The sequence below is a fragment of the Necator americanus genome, chromosome V, assembly GCF_031761385.1.
Source record: "Necator americanus strain Aroian chromosome V, whole genome shotgun sequence".
In the NCBI taxonomy this organism is placed as follows: domain Eukaryota; kingdom Metazoa; phylum Nematoda; class Chromadorea; order Rhabditida; family Ancylostomatidae; genus Necator; species Necator americanus.
The window spans coordinates 20,272,024-20,283,174 of NC_087375.1; the positions used below are offsets into that span (position 1 = coordinate 20,272,024).

The window sequence follows — 11,151 nt, forward strand, 5'->3', positions numbered from 1 at the left end:
CTTTCAAAGAAAAATGCGACGCTCTTCGAGTCTCTCGCGAGAAGAGATGCCACTGGGCAACATTTGTGCGCGATCGGAAACAAATGGAACTATTACTTGTGCCTGCTCGAGCAAATCGATCATCAACGGGAGCACAGGAGACAGGAACAAACTATAAAATGAAGTAGTTGGCGCTGATCACCACTACAGAATGCGCCAACGCATTTCAATTCATTTGAGAAACGTTTGAGCTTTATGAACGCGTATGCAGCCTTTACGATGGCTTTCGGAGGTACGGCCGACAGAGAAAGTCAGTGCTTCAATGCCCTCAGACAACTGAAACCAATTCGGAGATGGCTGAAAGGCTGGGGTGCTCTATGTTCCTGACCGTCGACCTTGCTGACGCTGCGGAATCAGCCACTGCGCCACAGTAGGTTTATTCCTCTCACAGCCGTTTATAGATGATTTTTACAAGGCATCAATTGTTTTTACCGTAGCCTGTAGAAACCTGCTCAACTTTTGATCAACTATAACATCTAACGGGACTAAACAGCCGTAGCACATTGGTAAGCCGTAGCCACTGCGTTGGCGCGGCAGCGATGAATAGCTAAGCCTTTTATCTCTCCGGGATAGATAAATTGCTGCCAGATTTGTCTAAAAGGATAAAGCTGAATTTGTACGTTCATTGGCCTTGATGGCTCACATTATTGATCAACACTAACACTATCACTTTACTTCATCCGTTATCCGACATTACTTGCTAGTGTATTCTAGTGTCTTCTTCGCTTTTCTTAATAATAACACAAGATGACAAGACGGTTACTTCTTTAGGGAGGGGAATCTCATCAAGGAACGTTGCTTCGGATGCAACGGTGACATGAGCTGTTTCGTGCAGGAATTACACTTTCTTATGTGTCTTGCTGAGACCAGGACATTTAAGGCTTTCAACTACGAACTGATTCATTTTCTACCTCAAACGTGGTAAGTATAGCGGTAGATTCCTCTGTTGGCTAAGAAATCGGATTAAAAAATTGCAAGAATTTGCCAGTGTATTTTACAAGAAGTGATACTTCTTTTTATTCCAGGTCCTATTCGTAACAGAATAATAACCATGACTCTAGAATAACAATGATGTAATCCTACTTCTAGTAAGTTAGTGAGAAAAACCTAATCGATTTCAAACTAGACGGAGCCTGGCCTACGAGTTGTATTCAAGGCATTTGCTCGCTTTGTTGCTCGGAGTTTTGGTAACAATTCTTCCCTTTGTCACATTGAACTGGCGAACATTGCAGACCCGAGGAAACTCGGGTTACCCAGATTTTGCAGAAAGGTGCAGTTGTTCGAAGCACTGCCATAATCCAACCCAAGTCTTCCGAATATCTAGAGATTCCATGGAAGTTTTGGTAACAACACTCCGTTTTGTTACGCTGAACTGCCCTATATTGTCGGGCTGGAGGTACTTGCGTCAGCCGGAGTCGTGAAGCATTCTCGTGAGATGCGAGGTCTTGCAGGATATGGAACCGTGACAGATGGAGGGATTCTTGAACTAAATCGAGGTTTGGCAGAGCTATGTTCAAAGACGACACTACTCGGCAAAGATGCGGGAAAACGCATCAGGCGACAAGTCCGCCGATTGATTAATTAGGATAGCGCTGATTTAATTCTATACTAGCTGAAAGTAGCCTCACAGATACTTTCAATTGGGAAGAAATAGACTGCTCCTTAATATTTGGCAAGACCATGGTTATTTCTCTCTTTTCTGACCGCACTACCTTGGCTAATTTGATTTAAAGCGGTGATGATATATTAATATCTTAGTTGGTGGTGGTTTGGCATGTCACCCTTTTTTCTGACGTAGGGTAAAACGTCTAGATTCTTCAAATTTGAAATTAAGCTGACCTATTCAGGTGTGGAAAGTACATATCAAAGGTTTGAGAGAAATATTAGAAAATATGCAGTAAAGAGCCAGTTTTGCGACACTAATTGCACAGCATCCCGTGTTCTGTAGGATTTTGAGTTGTCCGACAAACCTCATTCTTTGCAGGTACTGTAATTTCAAAGAACACCTATACAATTATATAATTCTTCGATACAAAGAAACTGTGAATGGGAAGTCAAACCTCCCTCACGAACTTGACGAAGTTTATAAACTGGCTAATTTACCAGGCGCTGTACGTGAAGAAATATACAAAGAAGTCAGCCGTAAGTTTGAGTTATTGCATAGTTTATTCGATATATTTGTAATGGCAACATCACAGTCAAAATGTTAGCACCTGAAAGATTCACGCTTCTCGGAATGAATTGTTCAGATATATATCTAAATTTGCGGAGGGGAGATATAGTCGGATCAAAACGACATGAAGCACGGTGCATTTGCGTACGCACCCAAACAATGTGGTAGAAGAAGCAGTTGGGACTGAGGTGGGACCATTGCAAACTGCACCAAGAGGTGGTGCCAGCAATGGTCCCAGTATGCAACTGCATTCAAACGTTTATAGATCGGCATATGCGGTTAACGAGGAGCCACCGACCGAGTCGGAGGTCCTGGTCTGTATTCAAAAGATGAAGGATGGAAAATCTGATGGAGACGACGGGATTAGCGCAGAAATGCTAAAATATCTTCCTCCATCTGGGATTCATGAGATGACAAAGATCATCCGTTCGATCTGGATAGACGAAAGGATACCTGACTCCTGGAAACACGCTGTCATAATTCCCTTCCACAAAAAGTTATTTGCCACTGACCCTAGGAATTACCGAGGAATCTCTTTGACGCGTGTTATGTACAAAGTATTGGAGATCATTATCTTGGACCGACTCATAAAACATCGGGAAGAAACAACGCGCGACGAGCAAGCTGGTTTCCGTCCTGGTCGACCTACGATTGACCAGGTGTTCATCGTCAGAAGAGTGATCGACATTTGGCAGCGGTATTCGAAGCCAATGCAAGTTGCGTTTCTGAACTTTGAAGCCGCGTTCGACTCTTCTCACCGAGGCCGTCTTCTCAACGCGCTCCGCGCCAATGGAGTACCAGGAAAGTTCGTTCGCTTGTTCGATGACATGAATCAACGAACAACTGCTGCAGTCTGAACACCAGCCGGATGTACAACACCGTTTGAAGTGGTAACTGAAGTAAGACAAGGGGCAGTGGCAGGACCTTCCTGTTCAATTTCGCCATCGACGACATCAGGCGAAAAACAGTCGACCAGTGTTCTGCCGATATTGTCTTAGCTCCATCAGGGTGCCCCTTGACTGATCTCGAGCACGCCGACGATGTTGTTATATTCGCGGGATGCAGTACGAAACTTCAACATGTTGTCAACCTTGTATCGAAGCTGGCTGCGACCTATGGACTACGTCTACGCCCTGATAAATGCAAGCAGATGTGGATCTCTTCGAGACCTCGAACGGGAATCAGAGTGGACGGGCAACCGATAGAACTCGTCAATGAGTTCTGTTACCTGGGCTGTACGCTAAAGAATAGCGGCAGCTGCGAGAGAAATGTTCAGCAAAGATGCACAAGGGCCACTTCTGCATTTAACTCCTTAACGAAATGCCTGTGGTCGAACTCTATCACCAATGAAGTCAAGGTGCGAGTCTACCTATCCGCAATTCGCCCCATCATAATGTACGGATCAGAGACTTGGGTAGCACCGTCAACGTTTATGGAGAGGCTTGATTGCACAGAACGAAAGCTGTTTGGACGGCTACTGGGCTACATTTGGCCTAGGGTATGCCACAATGAAGATCTTTACGCAGAAATTGATGTGGTATGCCGGCGGATGACACGTGGAAGATGCCAACATCTTGCATCTATATTAAGGAGACCAGCAGATCGACCTGCTCAACGAGTTCGGAGGAGTTTTCCGGGTTCGAGATCTGTGTTCAAGGGCGTCACACCTCGGCGAAGATGCGGGTAATCGCGTGAGGCGATGACATCAGCCCGCCGATTAAGTCAAGTCAGTAAGTCATGCAACTGCATACGTGCTTCATGTCGTTTTGACCCTACTATAATTGTTCAAACATTCTTCCAAAGCAAAATAGCTAATAGATTGTTGAACACCATTACATTTTATCATAAAAGGCAAATTACGTTGAGCGGAAATAACTGCGCATTTCTCACAATAAAAAGGCAGGGGAAATACACTGTAACGAAAATATAATAAGTTGCACGGAGAACTGTGAATCCATTAAGTGAAGTTTCTTTACAGGTTTCAAATACGTTAGATTTCTCAAACATTATCAACTTGTTTTCAGTGTATCCATTTCCACGTTTTCTTTTCCTTCTTTTTTAGTAGGAAGGACGTATCATACGACGTTTGGTTCCGAAGAGTTAAGGAAAGCCTACGTTACCTTGATGAATAATAGAACACTTCTTAGCATTGTCACCCAAATGTATTTCTATGATTTCATTGTTTTTGATTTTGAATTGCCTACTCTCATTTAAACATTTTCTGTAATTCAATCATGTTTTCCACTGCTCAGAAAATTATTAAACTATCGATAGAGCTTCTATTGCAAGCAGAAAACTGCGATTTCCTCCAGTATGCATATCAAAGTACCATTGTTCGGGTACATATCTTAGACAGACAGTTCTCAGATCCAAATAAGATATTTATTTTATACGAACTGGTTATTCCGAATACCTGGCTTGATCTTCCATAAACGATACTGGTTTGAGGAAAAGAACAGCCAGGATGGTCACTGGACTGACTAGCCATAGTCGCCGGTACGGTAGTTGTTTTTGCTTTGAACACTGGGACGGGTATGCAGCAAAATACGTTTTTCCTCTGCTTGACATAAGGATCTATTTTACTCTCTGTGCTGATATTAAGATGGTGGTATGACTAGGATGATAAGCTGAGTCAATTAAGTGAATAAACGAATGAATGTAAAGTCTTCAACAGTGTGTGCTCACGTATCATTCAAAATCTACTACAATTTGAACGGTGATGTTAATTCGCTACCAGAATATATCTGAAATGCGATTCTTTACGAAATTAACTTGTACGTGCAACATTCCTTTGTTGAGACTTCATTTACATTTTCATTTGTTTTCATTTTCGCTTTTGTATTTTCATGTGTACTTGAAGGGATGTATTACAATGTATACAACCTGACCCACTCAAACACCAAGACATGCAGCAGTTCTCGGAAACTCGTTAACTTTTACATCCTTCTAAAAAAACATGGCCGAAGTTCTTGAAAGAACACACTAGTTTTTCTGTCGAGATAAAATCTTCTCTCGAAAAGACTCTCCCGCAACAAAACTTTCACTTTTTTCCCGCATCCTAATGCAGTACGAGCAACAACTGACTTCTAACGAGTGCCTCTTTAGTTCTCAGATGTATACTGCCTTGACCAATTCAAAGAAGGGTTCTTCAATCACCAGAGTGAGTTTTTATGTGGATTTTTCATTGTACAACTGCGATTTTCTCACTGAAGAGCGCTGAAAAACAATCAAAACTTCTAAGCTAAGGTTGTCTTACAGTGTGTACATTGATAGAGTACCCTGTGGTGTGTAGCTTGGAGAAATCTAATATGCTGTCTTTTTATTTGCCGACTGAGATTAAGGGTGTGGCAATTTGTGTACGAAACAAAAACACCTTGGAAATTTACCAAGTTCTTTGTGCTCGTCTTCGATTAACACTTTGCAGCAATGTGCATACATTCAATTCATTCATTTACCAGAATGTCTTTTTTTGTAGAAGTGCCATTATTCCACCCTTTCCAATAATTCTTTTCTCATTAATCACCCCATGAATCTAGAGTGGTGCGGATTTTAGGTGGAGAGTTCCTATACGGACGGGGTCATAGATTATGGAGAGGAGGGTGATTCCGCCCATTCCTTCTTAATTGCCTTAAAAAACGGTCGGCAAGAGGCTGCGCGTGCACAAAGCTGGCGCGCTCCAACCGATCTCGTCGTGGAAAATAGGGCACCGGAACACTTGAAGTCGTATCTTCCGGGCCGTTTTTTACGGCAATTAGGAAGAAATAGACGGAATCACCCTTCTCTCCATAATCTACGACTCCGTACAGGCATAACCCACCTGAAGTCCGCACCATGCCAGGTTTGTGGGATGATGCATTCAAGCCAACCAGCTCATGAATAAGTTGGCTCGTTCAATAAATATTGTACGAAAAGCATACTCTTCCCTTTTTTTGGCTATTCCAGATTTCTCACAGCATCAATCGAACTATTTTCACTCGTCCACACAGATCGTTCTTCTCGTCTCATCTTGAGTATGGCTCCCGTATTTGCAGCCCTTCAAAGAAGAAACACATAGCAAAGCTTGAAAATGTATAAAAGACTTTTACCTATCTATATTTTATCTATATGGTACTCAAAAGAATTTCAGCAACCCTAATGATGACTAGGTACAATCACAACCTCATAAAATTAGATATGAACACCTTGAGGAACAAACATATACTTCTAATCTTCTGTTTTCGACTCCTTAAAAACGACACCAACTTAAAGCTCAGCAAGCATTGGTGTTTCAGACCTACCCGCAAAAGAACTGGTGGTTTTAACTTACATTACGCTAAAATACAACGTAAAAACTTTGCCCTAATGTTCAATAATTTCTTCTGCAGAACTGCAGACCGTCGGAGCCCTTTCTCTGTGATGTCGTTAAAGCCGATAGCAGAGAATATTCAAGATGAATTTGAAGAATTCTGACATTAGCCCCATTCGAATATTGATGTCTAACCATAAATATGGTTCTGATTCTAGCAACTCTCAGAACTCTGATGCCTTCAGTACAGTACATGGAACTGGATCACGTATTTCCACCAATGATACCTCTTAGTCGTCTACATTTCTCTATTTCTTGCTTTCTTTCTCTTATAGATTTCTTTTTCGGCTAATTAACAAGAATTCTAATATCTTGCGGTTATAATTCTGGCTACGTTTATAGTCCGAACCCTAGCTTATGCATATTTTGACTGATGTTACGCACTCTGTATTGGCAGAACAGATGTTATAAGAAGACTTTTTTTCTGTATTAGAAGAACGACATGTTCGACAGGTTATCCGCCACAAAAAGGACACCGCCAAGTTCTACTGACAATAAACTGACTGCCGATTTTTGTAAATTTTTCTGAATTAGACAAAGTGTGCTTCTTTTTGTTCATTTCTTTCCTGGTGTACCCTTGGTAATCTGTTCAAATAAATAATGGGGTTTTTCAATTCAACTAATTTAAGTTTAAAGGTGAAAGTATAGAATTTTGGGAGAATTTCATTGAAACTCTACGAGAAAGATGGGACGTAGGGGATAAAAAAGAGCACATGACAGGAAAAGCAGTGTGTGTTAGATTCAAAAGAAGTTTTGTTCACCTTAATTTCAAAAAATAAAAGGAGTATAGAATGGCAGCGGGCAAAGAAGCTCCCGCAGAATTTTGAACATGCTTCCGATCATTACACTACCTGAGCAGTAAGCGATGGTGCGTGTCTTAAAGACGTTCAAGGTCCTCGCTGCCCAAACCTTTATCCTGCCCTACCTACCACCGATACGTTGCATCGCAAGCACGTTGAAATATATCCGATGTACATAAATAATCAAAGGATTTTTTTTTCGGATAGGCTAGAATACAGTTAACGAGCTACTTCACTGTTTTGGAAAGCATCTATTGGAATTTTCTGAAGGAAATCTTGCAGGAACGTCTCCAATTGTCTGTGAGGAATTTTGAATGCCTAATTTAAAACCGTCAAATGCACCACTTTTATACTTTACGTGAAGGTTTCTCTTGTTTTTGATACGGTTACAAACTTGAGAATACATTACAAAAATTTGTTATTTTATTCTGTCAAAAGTGGCGGAAGCAAGTATTTTCGATATTCTGTAAGTTCCAAATTATTTGTAGCCAAAAATTTCTCCAGTTAAAACTTACGAATAATGTTGGCGGTTTTTGAGCAGATAAACAAATATGGAACGGAAGAGACTGATAAAAAGGTGACATTATAGATGGGAAGTAGGTCCATGAAAGATAGACCTCATGTATCTCTGACCTTGTTGTGTATAAACATTTGGATATTTGAATGCGATCCTCCGTACAGTAGGCCGGCAAGTTATTCTCATTATTGCTTTATTTGATCAACTAATTTCGACAACTTTCATTACCCACTCTTTTTCGATATTTGCTTGTAAATGAGTAGTTCTCTGTATCTCTTTCCACGGGAAACGGTCATTAAGTACCCATATGATGTGCCACGGATCTCCCTCACTAGAGGGATCACAGCCGGTTAGTCGCGAGGCTACGTGGCGCGTCCCCGGGTGGCGGATAGGGGGCTAATCGCGGACCAAAAGCGACCTTGTGCTTCCCCAGAGACGCAGGTGGATTTAGGGCATGGACTTCTTGTTTCTGCTGAGCCAGGACTGACTCATGACATCCTTGTATCCCGCACGTCGGTCCGGCCAAAAGCCTGCAATCAAGTGACTGGGAGGTGCAAGGGAGGCGGTTTGGAGTCGCCTCCAACAAACAAGCTCCACATGTCCACTCCGGGAGAACGAAAGTTCTCCCAGAAACTCATGGGACTAGAGGCTTGCAACCTGCCCATGGGTTTTAAAATTTTTAAGCAAAACACAGTAATAGAAGAGTCTCCTGATTCCGGAGGAAAGCCTGGTACGGTAGCGCCAGGTAGGACGGGGTTGCAGGAGTCATGTAGGCTACCAAAACGGAAAAGGACTAGGATGGCGATCTGTACTTACAACGCACGTACGCTTGCATCGGAAGCGGCCATCGAAGATCTGATGATGCAAGCCAAGAAGATCAAGTACGACGTCATCGGACTGAACGAGACGAGACGACATCACCCTCTCAACGCCGTATATGAAACTGGAGAAGAACTGTTCTTAGGAACATGCGACAGTAGAGGTGTTGGTGGAGTTGGCGTCCTCGTCAACACGAGTATGGCAAAGAACATCGACTCTTTTGAACAACTTACGACCCGAATCGGATGTCTGCGGATGAGAAGATGTGGTCCAACACCAACTTCGACTATCTTCATCGCTTACGCTCCAACATCAAGCTACGAAGAAGAAGAAGTCGAGCTTTCTATATGGACCTGGAGAAGTTCTACCAAGAAGATCATGCCTTCTACAAGGTCATAGTTGGCGATTTCAACGCTAAGGTTGGCCCAAGAAGAACGCCGGAGGAACTTCACATCGGGACCCACGGCCTACAATGGAATGACCAAGGGGAGAGGCTCTCCGAGTTCATCATGACGACTAAGACCATCCATGGGAACTCGCAATTTCAGAAGCCCTCTTCTTTACGCTGGACGTGGGAGTCACCCGGTGGAGGGTACCGTAATGAAATAGACCACATCATTGTCAATAAAAGGTTCCGCCTGACGGACGTCGCTGTAGTACCAAAGTTCTATACGGGATCGGACCATCGCCTCCTCCGAGGAAGATTTTCCTTCACAAGGAGAGCAGAGAAAGCCGCCAAGTTCAGAAAGAGAAATCCCAGGACTACCATCAACTGGGATCTCTTCGCTACGCTAGCCGGCTTTTGGGAAGATTCTGCAATGGACAACATCGACGAGGAATATGACTGGCTTGTCGAACACCTTCACGACTGCGCGAAGAAGGCTGAGTTTTAAAACCACCAGGAGGCGCCTGTCTCTTGAAACTCTTGAGCTGATACGCCAGCGTGGAGCAGCACGAGCCGCAGGGAACCAGGAACTCACGTCCGAGCTCGCAAGGCTTTGCCGAGAGGCGATAAAGGAAGACCTTAAAGAGAGAAGAGCAGAAGTGCTGGCTGAAGCTGCAGAGGCGGGGAAAAGCATCCGCTATGCCCGTCGAGACTTCGCCAGTCGCAAGACGAGGATGACTGCTCTCCGGAACCCAAAGGGAACAGCCATTGCATCGAGAAGGGGAATGGAGAAAATCATCTACGACTTCTACTCTGATCTCTTCGACAGCCATGTCCACTTGCCTCCTCACCATCTGAGGGAAGATGGACAAGTCATTCCAGAGGTTCTCCCGTCCGAAATACGACATGCTATCATGTCGGTAAGAAATCGTACGGCACCCGGTCCCGACAGAATAAGACCAGAACACCTGAAGAGCCTTCCACCAGTACTCATCAACACCCTGGCAAGGCTCTTTACACGTTATCTGTCGGAATGCAAGGTTCCTAAACAGTGGAAGACCAGCAAGACCGTGTTGTTGTATAAAAAGGGAGATCCACATGACATCGGCAACTATCGCCCAATCTGCCTACTGTCCGTCATCTACAAGCTCTTTACAAGAGTAATCCTTAATAGGATTGAAAAAGTCTTGGATGAAGGACAGCCATGCGAGCAAGCAGGGTTTCGAAAAGGATTCAGCACGATTGACCACATTCACACTGTTTCGAAACTCATCGAGGTATCACGAGAGTACAAGATGCCGCTCTGTCTCACCTTCATCGACTTAAAGAAGGCTTTCGACTCGGTTGAGACGGAAGCGGTCGTGGAAGCCTTGGACAACCAAGGCGTCCCTACTCAGTATATTAAGGTACTTCGAGAGTTGTATAGTAACTTCACGACCGGAATTTCGCCATTCTACAAGAACATCATCATTGACGTGAAGAGGGGGGTCCGACAGGGTGATACAATTTCACCCAAAATATTCACAGCCACCCTCGAGAACGCAATGCGAAAGCTGGAATGGGACGATATGGGAGTGAGGGTTGATGGTCGGCAGCTACACCATTTGCGGTTTGCTGATGACATTGTACTGATAACATCCAGCATCAGCCAAGCGGAACGAATGCTGACCGAATTCGACGAAACATGTGAATGCATCGGTCCTCAGCTGAATCTGCAAAAGACGATGTTCATGCGGAACGGATGGGTCTCGAATGCCCCATTCACGTTTAACGAAACGGACATATCCGAATGCACCAGCTACGTTTCTCTGGGTCGGGAACTGAACATGATGAACGACCTGACCCCCGAGCTGGGCAGGAGGAGACGAGCGGCTTGGGAGCGTACAAGAGCATCGAGGATGTAGTGAAGAAGACCAGGAACACCCGGCTCCGTGCTCACCTCTTCAACACCACCGTACTTCCTGCTTTGACCTATGCTTCGGAAACCTGGGCATTTCGCAAGCAGTAAGAAAACGCGGTGAGCGTCATTGAACGCGCAATTGAGAGAGTGATGCTAGGAGTATCCCGTTTCAC

General features: G+C 43.9%; 3 protein-coding genes across 4 annotated transcripts; all 3 read left to right on the forward strand.

Annotated features, from left to right (window-relative positions):
* Positions 1 to 332: 332 nt before the first annotated feature.
* Positions 333 to 3,899, forward strand: RB195_014539 (uncharacterized protein; the record flags this gene model as incomplete). Of its 2 annotated transcripts, XM_064204851.1 has the most annotated exons (6): positions 333 to 409; positions 811 to 960; positions 2,024 to 2,181; positions 2,238 to 2,346; positions 2,478 to 3,017; positions 3,134 to 3,899. In XM_064204851.1, the coding sequence occupies 6 exons, from the start codon at positions 333 to 335 to the stop codon at positions 3,897 to 3,899; spliced, it is 1,800 nt and encodes a 599-aa protein (XP_064060732.1). The 2 variants fall into 2 exon arrangements, with proteins under 2 accessions (XP_064060732.1, XP_064060733.1); XM_064204852.1 differs by lacking the exon at positions 2,238 to 2,346 and having other exon boundaries at positions 2,381 to 3,017; positions 3,113 to 3,899.
* A 4,572-nt stretch (positions 3,900 to 8,471) lies between these two features.
* RB195_014540 (uncharacterized protein) lies at positions 8,472 to 9,092 on the forward strand (the record flags this gene model as incomplete). The annotated part of the gene is made up of 1 exon (XM_064204853.1): positions 8,472 to 9,092. One exon carries the CDS (start codon positions 8,472 to 8,474, stop codon positions 9,090 to 9,092), a length of 621 nt encoding a protein of 206 aa, XP_064060734.1.
* A 441-nt stretch (positions 9,093 to 9,533) lies between these two features.
* On the forward strand, positions 9,534 to 10,982 carry RB195_014541 (uncharacterized protein; the record flags this gene model as incomplete). Its single annotated transcript, XM_064204854.1, has 1 exon — positions 9,534 to 10,982. One exon carries the CDS (start codon positions 9,534 to 9,536, stop codon positions 10,980 to 10,982), a length of 1,449 nt encoding a protein of 482 aa, XP_064060735.1.
* Positions 10,983 to 11,151: the final 169 nt, after the last annotated feature.